Source organism: Betta splendens, chromosome 2, assembly GCF_900634795.4.
Source record: "Betta splendens chromosome 2, fBetSpl5.4, whole genome shotgun sequence".
Classification (NCBI taxonomy): domain Eukaryota; kingdom Metazoa; phylum Chordata; class Actinopteri; order Anabantiformes; family Osphronemidae; genus Betta; species Betta splendens.
This window is the reverse complement of record NC_040882.2, coordinates 9,745,567-9,762,013: the sequence shown is the minus strand read 5'-3', so window position 1 is coordinate 9,762,013 and position 16,447 is coordinate 9,745,567. Positions and strand designations below refer to the sequence as shown.

The 16,447-nt window shown below is 45.8% G+C and overlaps 4 protein-coding genes across 6 annotated transcripts in view; 2 read left to right on the top strand and 2 right to left on the bottom strand.

The window, feature by feature from the left end:
* Positions 1–226: 226 nt before the first annotated feature.
* On the bottom strand, positions 227–5,399 carry LOC114870293 (gap junction beta-2 protein-like). 3 transcript variants are annotated; one of them, XM_055503577.1, is made up of 6 exons: positions 5,297–5,399; positions 1,917–2,088; positions 1,688–1,840; positions 1,448–1,596; positions 1,164–1,376; positions 227–1,062 (listed from the first exon to the last, which is right to left on the bottom strand). In XM_055503577.1, the coding sequence occupies exons 1-5, from the start codon at positions 5,365–5,367 to the stop codon at positions 1,166–1,168; spliced, it is 756 nt and encodes a 251-aa protein (XP_055359552.1). In that variant the 5' UTR covers positions 5,368–5,399; the 3' UTR covers positions 227–1,062; positions 1,164–1,165. The 3 variants fall into 3 exon arrangements, with proteins under 3 accessions (XP_055359552.1, XP_055359550.1, XP_029030648.1); XM_055503575.1 differs by having other exon boundaries at positions 232–1,062; positions 1,170–1,376; XM_029174815.3 differs by lacking the exon at positions 5,297–5,399 and adding an exon at positions 2,600–2,796 and having other exon boundaries at positions 233–1,062; positions 1,170–1,376.
* sap18 (Sin3A-associated protein) lies at positions 4,247–6,061 on the top strand. The gene is made up of 4 exons (XM_029174822.3): positions 4,247–4,414; positions 5,320–5,429; positions 5,549–5,671; positions 5,772–6,061. Exons 1-4 carry the CDS (start codon positions 4,343–4,345, stop codon positions 5,926–5,928), a joined length of 462 nt encoding a protein of 153 aa, XP_029030655.1. The 5' UTR covers positions 4,247–4,342; the 3' UTR covers positions 5,929–6,061.
* A 454-nt stretch (positions 6,062–6,515) lies between these two features.
* On the top strand, positions 6,516–9,190 carry rtraf (RNA transcription, translation and transport factor). Its single transcript, XM_029174817.2, has 8 exons — positions 6,516–6,676; positions 7,140–7,264; positions 7,416–7,515; positions 7,766–7,846; positions 7,944–8,032; positions 8,365–8,433; positions 8,533–8,581; positions 8,665–9,190. The coding sequence occupies exons 1-8, from the start codon at positions 6,616–6,618 to the stop codon at positions 8,817–8,819; spliced, it is 729 nt and encodes a 242-aa protein (XP_029030650.1). The 5' UTR covers positions 6,516–6,615; the 3' UTR covers positions 8,820–9,190.
* nid2a (nidogen 2a (osteonidogen)) overlaps positions 8,850–16,447 on the bottom strand; it is a 27,324-nt gene continuing 19,726 nt past the window's right edge. Inside the window, exons 24-38 of the mRNA XM_029174808.3 lie at positions 16,251–16,384; positions 16,061–16,166; positions 15,656–15,789; positions 15,465–15,570; positions 15,090–15,223; positions 14,852–14,957; positions 13,726–13,855; positions 13,547–13,647; positions 13,254–13,426; positions 13,046–13,175; positions 12,789–12,960; positions 11,459–11,616; positions 11,255–11,378; positions 11,057–11,169; positions 8,850–10,125 (exon numbers count right to left, since the gene is read on the bottom strand). Coding sequence (XP_029030641.1) covers positions 10,115–10,125; positions 11,057–11,169; positions 11,255–11,378; positions 11,459–11,616; positions 12,789–12,960; positions 13,046–13,175; positions 13,254–13,426; positions 13,547–13,647; positions 13,726–13,855; positions 14,852–14,957; positions 15,090–15,223; positions 15,465–15,570; positions 15,656–15,789; positions 16,061–16,166; positions 16,251–16,384 — 1,832 coding nt within the window. The 3' untranslated portion in view covers positions 8,850–10,114. The remainder of the gene's footprint in view (positions 10,126–11,056; positions 11,170–11,254; positions 11,379–11,458; positions 11,617–12,788; positions 12,961–13,045; positions 13,176–13,253; positions 13,427–13,546; positions 13,648–13,725; positions 13,856–14,851; positions 14,958–15,089; positions 15,224–15,464; positions 15,571–15,655; positions 15,790–16,060; positions 16,167–16,250; positions 16,385–16,447) is intronic.

The window sequence follows — 16,447 nt, the reverse complement described above, 5'->3', positions numbered from 1 at the left end:
GCCAAGGCCATCCGCCACTGTCACACAGTGGCGTCCGCGTGAATGGGGCGCACGAGGGGGGTGAGGGGAGGGGGGGGGGGGCGACCCTCCATCACACGTCTGACCAGCTTCATTTAAGAGTTGAACAGCAGGACTTTTACCGTTTTCAAAGTAAAATGGAAACAGCACAAAACATCTGGCTGCCGACGATCTTCTTCTCGCAATTCTTCAGTTTGTTACGAAGCACACGGGGATGGTTCTCACGTTTTAACTTTGTTTCATCTTAAATACTGAAGAATTATGACCTTGAAAAGTAACATTTCTAACACACTTGTTTTCTGTAATTTATTATAGTAACCTTTACAGGGGACCTGCATAAAGTTGCTTTTGCATTTTTTTTATTTTACAATAAAAAGCCTTTGTAAACCTTCAATATAAACATTCATCCTTTACAAATAGAAACATGATGACAATTGAAATACAAAGTGGTTTCTATTACAGTAAAAAAAATCATCTTCCATATTTAAGGAACAGCTTCCCTCTGACCTTGCTATCTATTGTAATGTCTTAGTAACAGTAGATAATTACATTATGTACTCATTACTATTCAATGTTACATTACATTTGCAAATCCATATGTAATATTTCCCAGTTAGTCAAAACAAAGGTAATAGGTTAAAGTTGCAAGTGCATAATTATTCATTTCTAATTCACTGGATTCAAGGAAGACCCGCCTACTTTCTCCATAAATCTTCAGCTGTTAGTAAATCCCATACGATTACCTGGTTGTCCAGTAGCTGGAAGTAATGGCTCTAGATGCTACAGTACTGTAATCATAAACCCACATCATGCAAATACACTAATAACGCTCACCCTCAGACATTCACTATCCCCTCCTGCCTGACTGCTGTTTAAACACTTCAGGCATCACTGAAGATGGGAACTTGTCATAGTTACACAGTTTACATTGGCTGCAGCTCAGCCTGTGCACTGCTCTCCATCCTGCTGCTGCTCCCTCACGTCGACACAGGCAACTTCTGGTTCCTCCTCTTCTGCTTCTTTTCCTTCCGGACGCTGAGAGCCCTGAAACCAGAAGACGCTAGTCATGAGGTCTTCTACAGTGGGACGATGCAAACCAAACATTAATGAACTAAATCATTACTACGTGACCGACTCATTAATACCTCTACCTAGTGACTGCCTTGGCAACCAGATAGGCCAGCTCAGCCATGTTGAGCACCATGCAGATGGATGAGGCCGTGGCCATGAACACGGTGAACACGGTTTTCTCGGTTGGACGCGAGATGAAGCAGTCCACCAGGTTGGGACAGGGCCACTGGTCGCACTGCACCAGCCGCGGCATCTGGAAACCATCGTACACCACGTACAGGGCGTACCTGCAGAGACGAGGCCGCACGTTAAACGCCAGCGCGTCGGCAACGAGGCACCGGAGGAGCACGGAACTCACATGAAGCCTCCCTCGAACAGCAGCCTGAAGAGCAGGCTGCAGGCGTACGTCCACCAGAGGGCGCCCGATATGGGGAGCCTTCGCTTCTTCAGCGCCTCCAGCTCCTCGTCCGGACCTTTGCTGCTGAGAAAACCAGCTCTGCACGAGGCCTGTCAGACGGGGGGGATCGAGACGTGACCAGTGGAAAAGCCTGAAGCCGTGACAGGAAGCGCTGGTTTGCGTCGTAATAACAGAGCGAACCTGTAGGAGCCTCCTCTTGTCCTTGCGGTTCTGATAGGCCACGTGTGTAGCGACCAGGAGGGTCGGCGTGGAGACGAAGACGAGCTGGAGGCACCACAGACGGATGTGGGAGACGGGGAAGAACTGGTCGTAGCAAACATTTTCACAGCCAGGCTGGAGAACAGAGGCACACACGCCACTAAGGCATTGGATTTAGTTCATATGCAGTGAACCATCACTGGCGCCCTACCTGGAGGGTGTTACAGGTGAAGTCCGACTGCTCATCCCCCCAAACGCTCTCAGCTGCGACAACCAGCACCATCACCCGAAAAATAAAGAGCACGGAGAGCCAGACTTTGCCCAGGCTGGTGGAGTGACGGTTGGCCCCGGCCAGCTGGGCGTACAGAGCAGGCCAAGACATGCTGGGGAGACAGAGGAGGAAAAAGGGAAAAAGGAGCAGGCCGCATCACAGGCTGCACAAGCATCCGACATCAACACTTGAAGGATGCGAGTGGCGAGAGATGAAAGCAGGCCGTGAAACAAAAGCAGCTTGAAAGAGGAAGAGGATGAAAAGGAATGAAACTGAGGAGGAGGAGAGAAGGAACCGAGCCAATATTCATGTGAACCATTGAACCTCTCTGCCCACTGTGGCCTGTACTGAACCGAGCCCACTGTCAACTAAAACACACTGTAGAGACACGCACGCCCTCAGTGAGAATGAGCGTTAGAGTAATTCACCCATTTAGTATTTATACACTGTGCTGAAAGGACAACACATATTATGTGCTTCACATCGACCGATCAATCAGTTGATTTGTTTTTATTAAAATAGGACCGACAGTTGTGTAAAACATGTTTTACGCTCATTGCCCATAATGAATAATGCTGATCGTTTTTTTTTTTTAATTTAAAAAGATATTATAGTTTTCTTACCTTCAGTCTGACGTCAGGGTGTTTGTAGGTAAATGTTCCTCATAATTATTTTCAGCAGGAAAGTGGAAAAATGTGGGTTCAGCCAAATACATGGGACCAAATTCTCAAACCTGCTGCTCCTGGTTCTTAGACATGAGAAACAGATGCGCCTCCAAGTGTTAAGTCACACTGGAATACAATGACATCCTGTATGGAATTTCAAAATAAATCTCTATCTCGCAATTTGAAAATGAAAGTTACTTAAATGCACAAAAAAATAACATGCACTTGTGTTGTTCCTACATGAAAAAAGCAGCTGGGGTTACTTTTTTACTAATGAGGAGACACTAAAGCACATAATAAATGATTAAAATGTAATTTAGTGTTTATTTTATTGTGACATTTTCACTTGAAAGGCAATGGTCCTGCTGTTACGTTGTGCTTTTTAGCCAACCTTATTACTTAGGTCTTAAATTATATGAATTCATGGATATATGAGTTGAGGTAAACTTTATATATTGTTTATTAGAAAATTAAAGTTAAGCCTTAGTGATGTCACAAAGTCAAGTGTGTGTGTGTGTGTGTGTGTGTGTGTGTGTGTGTGTGTGTGTGTGTGTGTGTGTGTGTGTGTGTGTGTGTGTGTGCACACCTGTAACTGGACACAGGTAGGGGGCGTTCAGACCAACCATCACTTGGCAGCAGCACAGTGCAGCTCTGTGTGCCTCTAATGACTGCGGTTGAGGACATTTTCCCACTGTTTGTTAACATGTGGGAGAAAAAGCACCCTCCTCAGTTTACTCTGTGGACATTTACAGAAGGGAAATGAAATGCTGTGTCTCATGTTAGAAATAAGGTCCAGGAAAGAGGCAGAGAATGAACTCAGATTTGAACCATGATGACGATGGTGCGACAGTAGTATTATTGTGGGCGTCAGGGGAAATAACAGTGACACTTATTCCTGATGCATATCGATGAATGGATATTAGTGACAGGACCAGACTCAAAGACCTACTGTGTGATTTCTGAATCAGGACCAAGCAAAGAGACTGAGAGGGGGAGAGGGTGGTGGATTGTTTGGAGCTGCTGGGGTTGGGAAGACGCATGAAGGGGGGCAAAGTGAATGAGTAGGGAGAAAGAGAGAGAGAGAGGTAAAAGAGAGCTGATTGTTACAATACCCCCTGATCCCTGATCAGTCTGCAGGAGAACAGAAGCAACCAGTGTACAACGGCCACATATATGTGTCTCACAACACACACACACACTGCAAGGAGTGAGGGGGAGAATAGCATGTGACTCGGTCTCAATTCTGTAGGTGGACTTGGACGACTGATCCTGGATCAGCTACTCTACTGTAGCCTGTATGTTCGCTGCAGGACCAGACGATGATTTTTGTTTTTGTTCAGCAAGCTTTAATGCAGATACTGGAAAACTGAATTCACCGAAAAAGAGAAGACTTAATTGTTCTAATGGCGCATAACTTTAAAACAAAGCATAATAAAAGATAGGTTGGACTGGATAATGTGGCGAGACTTTCATGATAGTTGATATATAAAGTGATATATGTATGATTTAATGCACAAACTGAGTGTGGCGACGGTTAAGCACTCCACGACACTAGAGGGCAATGAATGAGGGTAGAAACACGGACCGGAAGCGGAAACCTTCTCTATGGACGCCCACGGTTCTGGCTCGTTGTATTTTCCCAGGTCGGGTACAGTTGGCGAGCGAGTTAGCACGTAGCTGTAATATTAGTGAAAAACAGCGATGGCTCTAGAGTCGCGAATCACGCAGGAGGAGATCAAGAAGGAACCAGAGAAGCCGATTGATCGCGAAAAGGTAACGTAATGCTGGAAAGTGTGGCTTTCTTCTAGTCTGTTTTATGCAGCAGCAGCTTGTCTAACGAGTGGGCTCAAGCTAACCTGCTTTTGCTAGCTGTAAGTAATAACGGTGCGGAATCGTGTTCGGGAAGTACTCTGTGTATCTCATGGCCAATGTAGACATGCGCGTGTTATGATTTTGGGAGTGTTTCAAACTAATTAGTAGCTACCACATGAAAAAAAATGTAAAAGAAAATGTAAGAACCGCATTAGCTAACGTGAGCTAACGAAGCGCGCTAAAGCTAGCATGCTAGCGAACCATGTACTCGAGAGCTTAGTGTTTGTTGCAGTGTGTGTGTGTGTGTGTGTGTGTGTGTGTGTGTGTGTGTGTGTGTGTGTGTTATAAACTTTAAGCCTAAACTTTGTTAACCATACAGTGATGCATACTAAAACGCAACGTTGAACATTGTGATGATACTTACACAGACATGTCGTTGTGTCAAACACTGACGCTCGTAATGTCTACTCACAATGTAATGCACCGCTCAGTTGGTAAAATTGAGTTCATTATGTATATAGTAAAACCCTGTAGGAGAAGTGCAGTGAGAGCTGCTGCACTGCGTGGCATTAATAGGTGTCAGTAAAACCCTCAATAATAATGATATAATAATAATAATAATAATCAGACGAACTGTTCTAAGCATTTTACAACACATCAGTTGTTAACTGTTCACAGTAGCACTGTGTCAGTGTAGGATTGAGTCTAATACGAGTATATTAAACATTTGAATAGAGTCGTAGCTACTACTGTAAGATAGAGGGAGTTTGTATTCACTGGCCATCTTTCTCTGTGTGTAATGGATATTTAATAATACACTCATTCTATGTACTTATAATTTACCTTTCATGCTGAATTTGTTGCAGACCTGCCCTCTTCTGCTGCGAGTTTTCACCACCAACAATGGCCGGCATCACAGACCAGATGAATTTGGCCGTGGCAACGTTCCTTCCAGTGAACTGCAGATATACACATGGTAATACCACATTTATCCTTCCTTTGGTCAGTGTGTTTAAATTGAATGTTATCTATATTAGGCTAGGTTTGCTAATGTGGGTATATATTTAGACACTGAGGAAAGTGTGCGTGTTTCAGGATGGATGCTACTCTGAAGGAGCTAACGAGCCTAGTGAAGGAAGTGTATCCAGAGGCCAGAAAAAAGGGAACCCACTTCAGCTTTGCCATCGTCTTTCCTGACCTAAGAGGGAAAATGTACAGGTTAGTATGGAGCTGTAGAGGTCCTGGCTGGGCACATAGAGAAGATCACTTTGTTGCTACTCTGGGAATCTGTATTTACGTGTCTGCTCCCCTCTTTTAGGTTGAAAGACATCGGCAGCACTGTATCTGGCAGGAAGGGAGCAGATGATTCCATGACACTGCAGTCCCAGCGCTTCCAGATCGGAGACTATCTGGATATAGCTATCACGCCACCCAACAGAGCCCCACCCCTCAACACGCGCATGAGGCCTTTCTGAACGTGTCGACCGTGCCCACACAACATTCAAGAACCAACACAACCGTCGTAGCTTTTGTTTCTTTTGTGTTATATTGGAGTTTTTTTGTCTCGCTTTATAATATGTGACGTGTAATAAAGTCAGTTTTACAAAGCGTCTCTGTTTTTTGTGTTACACGCTGAATTTAATCCATAGATCTTGTACAATTCACTTTGGAGAGCCTTGATATAAGTCATACAGATGCTACTAAAAATAAAAGTTGCAACTGAGGTTTTTGAAAACAGCTGCAGCAATTACAACTTATTTCGTAATAGTGTAATCTGGTTTTGTGAAGCAAAACCTGTTTAGGGTTTGCTGTTTAGACATTTCATACATGCTGGAGTTGTCAGCTTTGTCTAGATGAGGATGCGTCTTATCTGCCTGGGTAGAACTAAAGATTTCTAGAGGTTATTGGAAGCAATTAAAAGTATTTAAGTAGGAATGTTATAAAACAAACCTTGGCAAGATGATATTAATAGAAAAGGCAGCAGCAATGGTGAATGATTAAATAGGTCTGGACTTAAAATCCCCGGGTACATTTTAATTTGACAGTCATAACGGGAAGTTGCAAGTGGCGCATGCGCAGTATTCTTTTCTAAAAAATAACAGCCAAGCTAGCGCCCTGCTAGAGAAAGAAGTCAACGGGTTCCACCTAAAACACGCGTAGAAATGTTTCGGCGAAAGCTGACAGCTCTAGATTATCACGACCCAAACGGATTCGACTGCACAGGTGAGGAAAAACTCGACAAGGAGCGGCTGCGTTTGTCCATGAGCTAAACGTGGAGCCGGTTAACGTGTGTGCGCGTATCGTGTCCTGTCACGGTGACGTTAACGTGGAGACGACGAAGCACCAAACTAATGTAAACATTTGAGTTTGCGTCGCCCTTTGTAAAGAAACATTTGTATTTTAGCATAAACATGAGATGAATGAAGCAAACACATTCATTCCGCAGAGGTGCTCCTGGCAATGTGATTTGCTAGGAACACAATTCACGCCAAATAGGCTGCGTTTAAAATATTTCAGGTTATAGTTTAAGTTGAGCGAAATTTTCTTAAATGATGCTTGTAAACATAATGTGTGTATCGCAGCAGTACAAAGAGGCTCATCCATGCGTTCAGTCAGCTGCCACGTCGTGGAGCTGCTGTCATGTTGACCTGCGTCCAGTAAACTACAGTCTGTTGTTCCTGCTCAGATGACTCACAGTTCAGGAACTGCGTCGTGTGGCTGGAAGACCAGAAGATTCGACACTATAAGATCGAGGACCGAGGCAACCTGAGGAACATCCACAGCTCGGACTGGCCCAAAGCTTACCAGAAGGTGAGCGGACACTGGTACCGGATCGCAGCCCAACACGAGACCCTAGAAAGCGGCAGCGTTGAAAGGACCAGTACTTAGGTGCTGCACGGCTGGAAGATCGTAGTTGTGATCACGTCAACACCCTCTTATTGTTGTCTTCCTTTTGCTGCAGTACCTGCAGGATGTGAGCTGTCCATTCGGGGTTCCGGACCGGCAGGAGGCTTTGGACTGGTTACTGGGCCTGGCTGTGCGCTATGAATACGGAGACAATGGTGAGGACATGGAAACACACGTTTGCTGCACAGAAACCTCCTTTTTACTAGAGTTTCACAACACAAATACATGGATCAACGCCGCCACATGGTTGAAGTACTAATAAAGACCAATAGATGGAGACATTATCCAGTGAATGTGTTTCCAGTCACTCGAGTGTTGTAATCTCCACGACCTTATTTGTGAGATCTAAAAATACCAGTGTCAGTGTGAGACTCACAAGCCTCCACCTTTTGTGTCCGTCCTCAGTGGAGAAGTATAAGAACTGCCCAACGCTGGCTGCCTCCAGTGCCAGCGACCAAGCAGTGGACCCGCTGGTCAACCTGGACGGTAAGTGGAACCACCAGCAGCCATCCTCAAGCCTCACTCTCCCACCTTCCTTCATGTTTTTATTCTAATCTTTTTTTGTTTTTTTTTGTTCCTTCAGTTAATTCACCAGATTTCAAAGCAGGAGTCACAGCTCTGGCCAACATCCTCAAAATACAACGGCACGACGACTACCTGGTTATGCTCAAGGTAAGAGGATGCTACAATGGCCCATGCAATGTTTTGTCTTTGTGTTCTAAGAATTCGAGTGGTGAATTTGAACTGTAGCTTACTTAATCTATTAAAACCATCCCATGTGGGACATTTGGACTCTATTAAAGCAGCTTGAGTAGTAACAATGATGCTGTGCTTTGGAGAGCAACTTGAATCCTGCAAGGAATTAGTGAACCTGCAACTTAACACCAGAAACGGCCACATAAAGGGGTGTTAGGGAATTTCCCATTAACAGAGACACAATCTGCGAAAATTAAAACTTAAACATGTCCAGAAAGAGTTTGTCAAGTTGTTTGTTTGTTTGTCAGGCTATTCGTATCCTGATCCAGGAGAGACTTTCTCCGGAAGCCATCGCTAAAGCCAACCAGAACAGAGAGGTGAACTGACAGACCCATTAAAAATGACTCAAATGTCTTTTTTGTTTTGCATGTGTTTGGAAGTAGAAACGGTCCAACTGTTTTATCACCTGGTTTCAGGGCATCCCAGTGACTTTAGACAAGCACGTCCTGGGCTTTGACACGGGAGGTGAGTGCTGCATTTCAGATTTTAAAATGTAAAACAATATACTGTGCATTAGAATTTACAATCAATATCTTGTTTCTACCCAGACGCGACTCTGAACGAAGCGGCGCAGATCTTACGCCTGCTGCACATCGAGGAGTTGAGGGAGCTGCAGACGAAGATAAACGAGGCCATTGTAGCTGTTCAGGCCATTATTGCTGACCCCAAGACAGACCACAAGCTGGGCAAAGTGGGCAGATGAGAGTGAGGATGAAGAGAGCAGAGACTGAACCACAGGAGTTATATTTTATTTTTGATTTGAGAAATTGGTTTGCATTTTTTTCTCTTGCATGACGTCAAACTGATCTAATTGGGAACTAGGAGCATTGTGAGAAAACACTGACATTTTAAGTGCAGCATTTTATTTACAGCAGCAACCATGAAACGTGTTGCATTTATATTTGCCCATTTTTTTTTTGCTCAAGTTCTTATCGTCTACAGAGACAAAGGCCGGACAGAGAAGACTCTGAAATGCTGAAACGGTTTTCTTTCTGTTTTGTTCATGAAATGGTCCTGCTAAAATGGTTTAAATTAAATACTGTGTGGTAAAACTCATAAATGCAGCTTAACAGAGTTTGGCTCCTGTTTTTTGTGTGTGGGGCGGACATTTAATAAGAGATCAGCTCTTGGCAGTAAAAATAGTCTTGCAATTTAATCATGATTACTGTTGTTGAGAGATGTGACAGGACTAATTGACTACACTTCATTGTGTGTAGTCACCTTTTCTTTAGGTGTCATGTTATAATTTGGTATTTTAGGGAATGCAGGTGTAGGTGATCAACTGTCACCCATCCAAACATAGAAACCAGCGGTGCAGCATAAAAAGTAAAGCTAAAAGAAATGGCAGATGACCTAAAGATTAAAATCATCACTTCATGTTTTCACACTTTCATGTAGTAATAGTTTAACAGGCTGGTATGTTTGGACCAAGCTCAGCAAGCTGTTACAACATGCTACCAAACGTCCACTGCTCTTATTCTTACTCAGCAAGAAAACGACATTTCCCAAAAACGTGTTTATTTGCTCAGAATCCCGTCTAAATGCTCAAACATTTGAAATGCTGGTCAAACACTGAAATATAAACTCTCAACAGAGCTTTTGGCTCAAACAGTTTTAAAGCTCCTCCTGTTGATGTTCTTTGGCTTTAACAAAAAAAAGAATATTCACTGATTTCTATTACAAATTAAGATTTCATTGTTCTGTAACTTTAATCATAAAAAAATACAAAAATACAGTACAAAACAAAATGAGGTATAAAACAAATTTACAAAACATTTAACTTGGGGTTACATCTTTAAGGCGGGGGGGTGGGGGGTGAAGCAGATGGATTTTCTCTGCTGCTCAGCCTGGCTTTAGGAAGCCAGTCTGCTCCCTACTGGTCGTCCTCTCCCCTCCGAGGGACGCTGGAGAGGGCTCCTGCAGGGTGGTCCTTCATCTCCGTTCAGGAATCACCCCAAGACTTTAGCACCAAAGGACCCGGAGGCTGCCGTTCTGCTGCTAGTGGCTCCCTGAAACCACAGATTCATAGGAAAAACTGCTCATTTTGATCACTTGGACACAGACTGGGTCAGAGTAAGAGAGGCGCGGGTCTGGTTTTCTCTTCCTGTGTGAATCCGGGATGAAAGCCTTCGGGCTAATGACAGAACAAACAGCCGCTCGGCGCGGAACAAAGCCTGCCACTTTACTGCTTGTGGCGACTGAGAATTACCTGTGAACAGCAGCGCGGATGCTGAGCAATAACAGCTTTTAAGCCCCTGACAAGCAGCTCACAAACCTCTAACAAGCGCGTCTCAGAGCTGTCATCATGGGCAGAATTACACCGCGCGTCCACATCTTTGAAGCCAGCGCTTGTTATTTGGCGCGAGGTGTCGGGAGCTGTGCAGATGTGAGGCCCAGAACCACGCGAGCCGGTGACGCTCTTTGTTTTGCAGCCTTTCGGAGCGAACCACGGGCGCTCGCTCTTCCGAGCTGTCCGCCAGCCGCTACTTTAAGGATTACCTGTGTTTAGGGCACCGCTTTGTACTTTGAAGGCGCTTAACGCAGGCCTCAACACATCAAACATGACGCACGAGCACGGAATACAGCTGTGCAACCGCTGCCCTTTGGTGTCGTGGAGTCCAGGTCGCACGTAGAGAGAGGCCCGCGGCTTTGTGATCACTGTCAGCACACACTTCAGCGGGTGTAGGGGTGAGGCTGAGGGTCTACACCAGCTGTGTGATGACTTTTCTCTGTTCACAGCGACAGAACAGCGACTCAGAACTTTTAGCAAAGCACCACAGGTCATGTGTGTGTGAATCCCGTCCCGTCTCAGCTAAATGCAGCTCCCAGGGGTTAAAGTGACACCTGACGGATGACTTCACGGCACGGCAGACAGTGAGCTCACTCCCAGTCTCTCAATGCAATGGCACCAAGAGACCAAGCGTCACGTCTGAAACTCACCTGATAAACAGCTGGCGGTTGCTATGGTGATGCCGTACAGGTGAGAGCGCTGATCGGGCAGGTACTCGTCGGTGAACTGGCTGCTGTGTTTGCTCACCGCGATCACGCCGTCTCTGTGGGTCAGAGGACGGAGAGGAGTGAGGCCGGACGCTCACAGCCCGTGGGTTACATGGTTCATGGGTGTTCACAGGTGCCTACCGCCTCCAGTCTGTGTAGTAGAAGTGGCTGCTGTAGTAGACCATGCTGAACGGGTAGTTCAGGCTCGAGTGGACGGCTCTGCGGCCGGAACCATCCGGGGACACGCACTCTAAACGCTTCGTACCTGTAGGAGGAAAGCAGGTCGTGAGCGTCTCAGGTAAAAAACAAGAGCAAAGACTGAAACGACGTAGCTGTCGTGTTCACCTGCGTCGGCCCAACAGATCTGACCGGACGAGGAGTCGTACGTCAGAGCGTTTGGTAAACCGATCCCATTGGACACCACAGTCCTGCGGTTGTGACCGTCCACGGACGAGCTCTCGATCTTGGGCGCGTCTCTGTTCCAGTCAGTCCAGTACAGAGTTCTGTGGAGACGAAGGAGCGAGACGCTGAACAGACCTGTCCGTGGTTGTAAAGACCAAGACATGTGTGTGTGTGTGTGTGTGTGTGTGTGTGTGTGTGTGTGTGTGTGTGTGTGTGTGTGTGTGGCCTTTCATCTGTACATATATGTAGTCCACTGGGACTAAGCACAGGTAACACACACCATGTGTTTCTAAGAGCATGTATTAATCAGTCTAATGGAGGTGCATATGTTATTTGCATGTGTGTGTGAAGGGGGAGTTTACCAGCACACCAATCCCAGAGCACATGCTTTATGGTAAGTGTGCCTTCAGTAATTACAGTTAGGAGTTGGCACATGCAGGTATACACACAGCGTTGAACCAGTAAATAAAGTCTATCAAACAAGGAATCCATCCAAAATAATAGAAAACATGTATCTGATGTTTTACGATTTAAGTTATCGCTGCGTAGTCTAGTAATTTGTGTGGACTACATTAACAACCACAACCACACACACACACACACACACACACACACACACACACACACACACACACACACACACACACACACACCTGCTGATTGTGTGATTAGTCCTGTGATGAAAAGCAGATGTTAGACACAGAGCTGACCAGGTTTCATGTGTGTGTGTGTGTGTGTGTGTGTGTGTGTGTGTGTGTGTGTGTGTGTGTGTGTGTCATCAAGTAGGACTCCCAGGACAACTACTCAACTACTGAGTCACTTCTATAACTGGATTCATAGACGTGACCAAACAACCCATTAGTCTGTCTCACAGAGAACCCAGACACAGGGCTCACCCCTGGTTTCTGTGAAGTGTGTCAGCATGTCTCAGTTCACACAATGTGTTTACACATTTTAAACAGAGTTTTTGTCCCTCTCTTATATGATGTGAGTGAACACAGCGACACCTTTCTCTCATTCTGCCTCATTGGAGACGTGACGCCTGCTTGTGAAGAGTGGGCGCTTGTTTGGTTCTTTTTCAAGTCAGTGCAGAAGCTCAGCTCCTTTTAGGTGCTGAGTCATTCACCGCTGCTGTAACAGGACGTAACACTGTGGAACTGAGAAAGCCTGATCCTGTTGTACATGCCCACACCAAACTGCTCCGGTGTTTCAGGTGGGCCAGGTTCAAAACCAGAATCTCTCCTTTAAGCCAACCAAAGCAAACATTGCTTACCCGGTGGCAGAGACCACGACGATGGCCCGGGGATTCACCAGGTCTTCGTCGAACAGCGTCCGCCTCCCGCTGCCGTCCAGGTTGGAGCTTTCGATCACGTCGGGGTTCGAGTCGACCCAGAACATGAGCCTGCGCCTGACGTCCACTGCCAAACCCTCCGGACTGACCAGGTCTGCGGGGGGTGTGGTCTCGCAGTCAGCATCAAAGCACCGCAAATCATCACAAACCAGCTTTTGAAACGTGTGAATAAGGATTACTTGTGTTTATTAGGATCTCGGGCTCTGCTCCAGGTGCCAACGAAGCTCTGCTGATTGTTCTCGCAGACAAATCGGTCCAGTAGACTTGGTTCTCTTTGCAATCATAGGCTATACCAACGACTATGGAACCCTGGACACACACACACAGTCGTGAGTCGCCTTAATAAAGCCAAACCAGAACCATCTGTACAATCTGTCCATCTCTCACATGCAGTGTCAGCACGGTTTTGGAGCGGGACGCATCCAGCCTGGTTCCGTTTAGGGGAAGCGCTCCTATTTTCTGTCCCTGAGCGTACAGCAGAGTGACCTCTGTGTTTGTGGGAGGGGTCACATCTGGGCGGGGCAATGGTTGCACAGTGGGCGGGGCCACGGAAGGAAGGCCTGAAACAGGATTGGATGGATTTAAAAAAACAGATGCAGCGACGCTGTCAGACCTCACGTAATGTGAAACAACACATGCAGCTCATGTAAAACTGAATGAAAAAATAAAATGAAACTCACACGCAGGTTTGACGACACTGTGCGAGCGTGTACCGGGAACCTCACGCCCGTCCTGGTCCACACACCAGCAGTAGGTGGTCTCCCCGTAACACTGGACCGGACTAGGAGACGGATTGAGTTCTTAGTTAAGTTGTCATCATGTGTGTTCATGTGTTCATCTCCAAATGAGCGCTTTGTACCTGAACTGTCCATCTGCCTCACACTGCGGCACGTACTGGTTTGGTTCTGGCCTTCCACCATAGTGCTCTATCAGACTGGCCCTCCACCGCTCGCACACACTCTCCGGTCGCTGCGTTGGAGCCACAACAACTGAAGGACACAAACCCACAACTGTCAGCGTTTTTGAAGCTGAATGTTTGGACTGGAATTTGGATTTGGATTTAATGTAGTTCATTATTATTTATTACTTTAGAGCTTCTAGCTAGTTGATCTTACATCATAGTGGCTTGCTGGGAGCTTGATTAATGGTGGGGGGAGGCCTTGTGTATAAAGAGGCTTAGACCCATACACACATCTTGCTTTTCTCAAAAGTGTTTACCTTGTAAAAGCCCTTTAATAACTCACTTTATAGGAGAGCTTTAAAACTGAACCCAAAACCACTCTGGGCTTCCACTAATGTTTACACTGGACTCCGTCTCTGGTGATTGATGTGAGGCGGCTCAGGACGACCGGGACATTTGGGTTAGGGTTAATTTACATTTGGGCATATTTAAAATGAGGATGAGACAAGTTCAACAAGGGAAATTAAACAATTACACTAATGTCTCAGGACATGTATGTTTTTTTTTCCAGCAGGAATTACTACTTGTTTTTAATTTACTCTTTATTTAAATTTTATTGGTCAAAAGTCGCTAATGTCACATGTGGGAACTGTCAAGTGAAGCAATATGCTGCTGCTCGTAAAATATCCTGTATGTCATAGACCACAGACAAACAAACTAACCAGCACATCCAGACTCTCGTGACGATTTGACGTCAGTAAATGTAGGTATTGTTACTGTTATTATTAAATTGTGGGGTTTGCATGTCCATTACATAAGCCAGCGTCGGTCTGTGCAGCATCTGGAGGGATGGTGTTAACGCTGCCGTATGACTCATGCTGGTCAGACAGCCCACCTTGTTTTGGAACGGTTGCCTAGCATCTCACAGCGAAATGACCACTTGCTGTTCATAAGTGGAAATCGCAAAGAAAACACAGTTTGTAGAGGGAAACTAGAGATACTAATGCAAGATGAGAAGGGTTTTTTAGGCTAAACTCAATCTATTTGTGAAACCCAAAGGGGTTAACGACAGCAACAGCCTCACCTGGTCTGCTGCAGTCCACAGGTGATGAACCAGGTGGAGTCCTGGTTCCGGGTCTCTCCTGTCCCCTGCTGTCCACACACCAGCAATGTCCAGTGGAGCCGTGGCACTAGAGTCCATAATAAAAGAATATTTAACATTGTAATAACATTTATTATATTGTATTTGATAGACGTGAAATAAATAAAAGTAAAACTAAATGACAATACTGTCAAAAAGAGAGAAAAGAAAGCAGACTCACCTGTCGGGGCAGGTACTGTCCTTCTGCATCACACTGAGGCACATAGGCTCCCACTATAGGGTACCCCTCTGGACTGGTGGACCGGACACCGTCCCTGTGGTGCTCGCAGTGAGTTTTGGGATGTACTGGTTCATCTGGAAAAACATTTTCATGCTTAGATGTTCCCCTGTATAGTTATCTAGAAAATTAATTCCATATCTGTCTTCATTCATTCCTTCTTGACTTCCATGAGACCATACTCAGAAGCAGCAACCACAGACTGGCCCCTGGTACAATCTAGCTGGTGGACCAGATCCAGCTCCAGGTGACTATTCTGCACATCTACTACGACATCCTAGCAAAACAAAGCCCTGGTTCCCAACGCTGCGGTCTCACCTGGTCTGCTACAGTCTACGGTTGGTGAACCAGGTGGAGTCCTGGTTCCGGGTCTCTCCTGTCCCCTGCTGTCCACACACCAGCAATGTCCAGTAGAACCATGGCACTAAGAGAAGCGTCAATGATCATTTTGGGTACTGTCTTTGCAATTAGACTAAGGTACATTCAAACCATGGTAAAAGAGGACAAACCTGCAGCTGTATGTATTCTCCGCGGTCGTCACACTGAGGTACGTAGGCTCCCACTATAGGGAACCCATCTGGGCTCGTGGTCTGGACGCCGTCTCTGTGGTGCTCACAGGGAGTTTTATCACGTATTGGTTCATCTGGAATAAACATTTACATGTTAAAACAAGCTTTATCCTCATCCATCTTCTCTGCTCTGCTTAAATACTTCCCTCTATAGTTGTCTAAAAAAATAAAGGCCTTGTGTACTTTCATCCATTCTCATTCGGTCTCCTGCTTAGCCTCTATGAGACCATGCACAGAAGCAGTGACTGCAGACTGGACCCTGTTACAACCCAGTTGGTGAACAAGGTGGTCCAGTTGTGACACTCCAGTAAAACAAAGCCCTGGTTCCCAACGCTGCGGTCTCACCTGGTCTGCTACAGTCTACGGTCGGTGAACCAGGTGGAGTCCTGGTTCCGGGTCTCTCCTGTCCCCTGCTGTCCACACACCAGCAATGTCCAGTGGAGCCGTGGCACTGAGAGAAGAGTCAATGTTAATTTGGGTACTGTCTTTGCAATAAGACTCAGTTACATTAAAACCGTGGTCAAAGAGGACAAACCTGCAGCTGTATGTACTGTCCATGGTCGTCACACTGAGGTACGTAGGCTCCCACTATAGGGAACCCATCTGGGCTCGTGGTTTGGATGCCGTCTCTGTGGTGCTCACAGTGAGTTTTGGGACGTGTTGGTTCATCTGAATAAGAAAGTTGTGCTTTTTACGAATCGGTGGAAAATATAGGCTCAATATGAAACCACC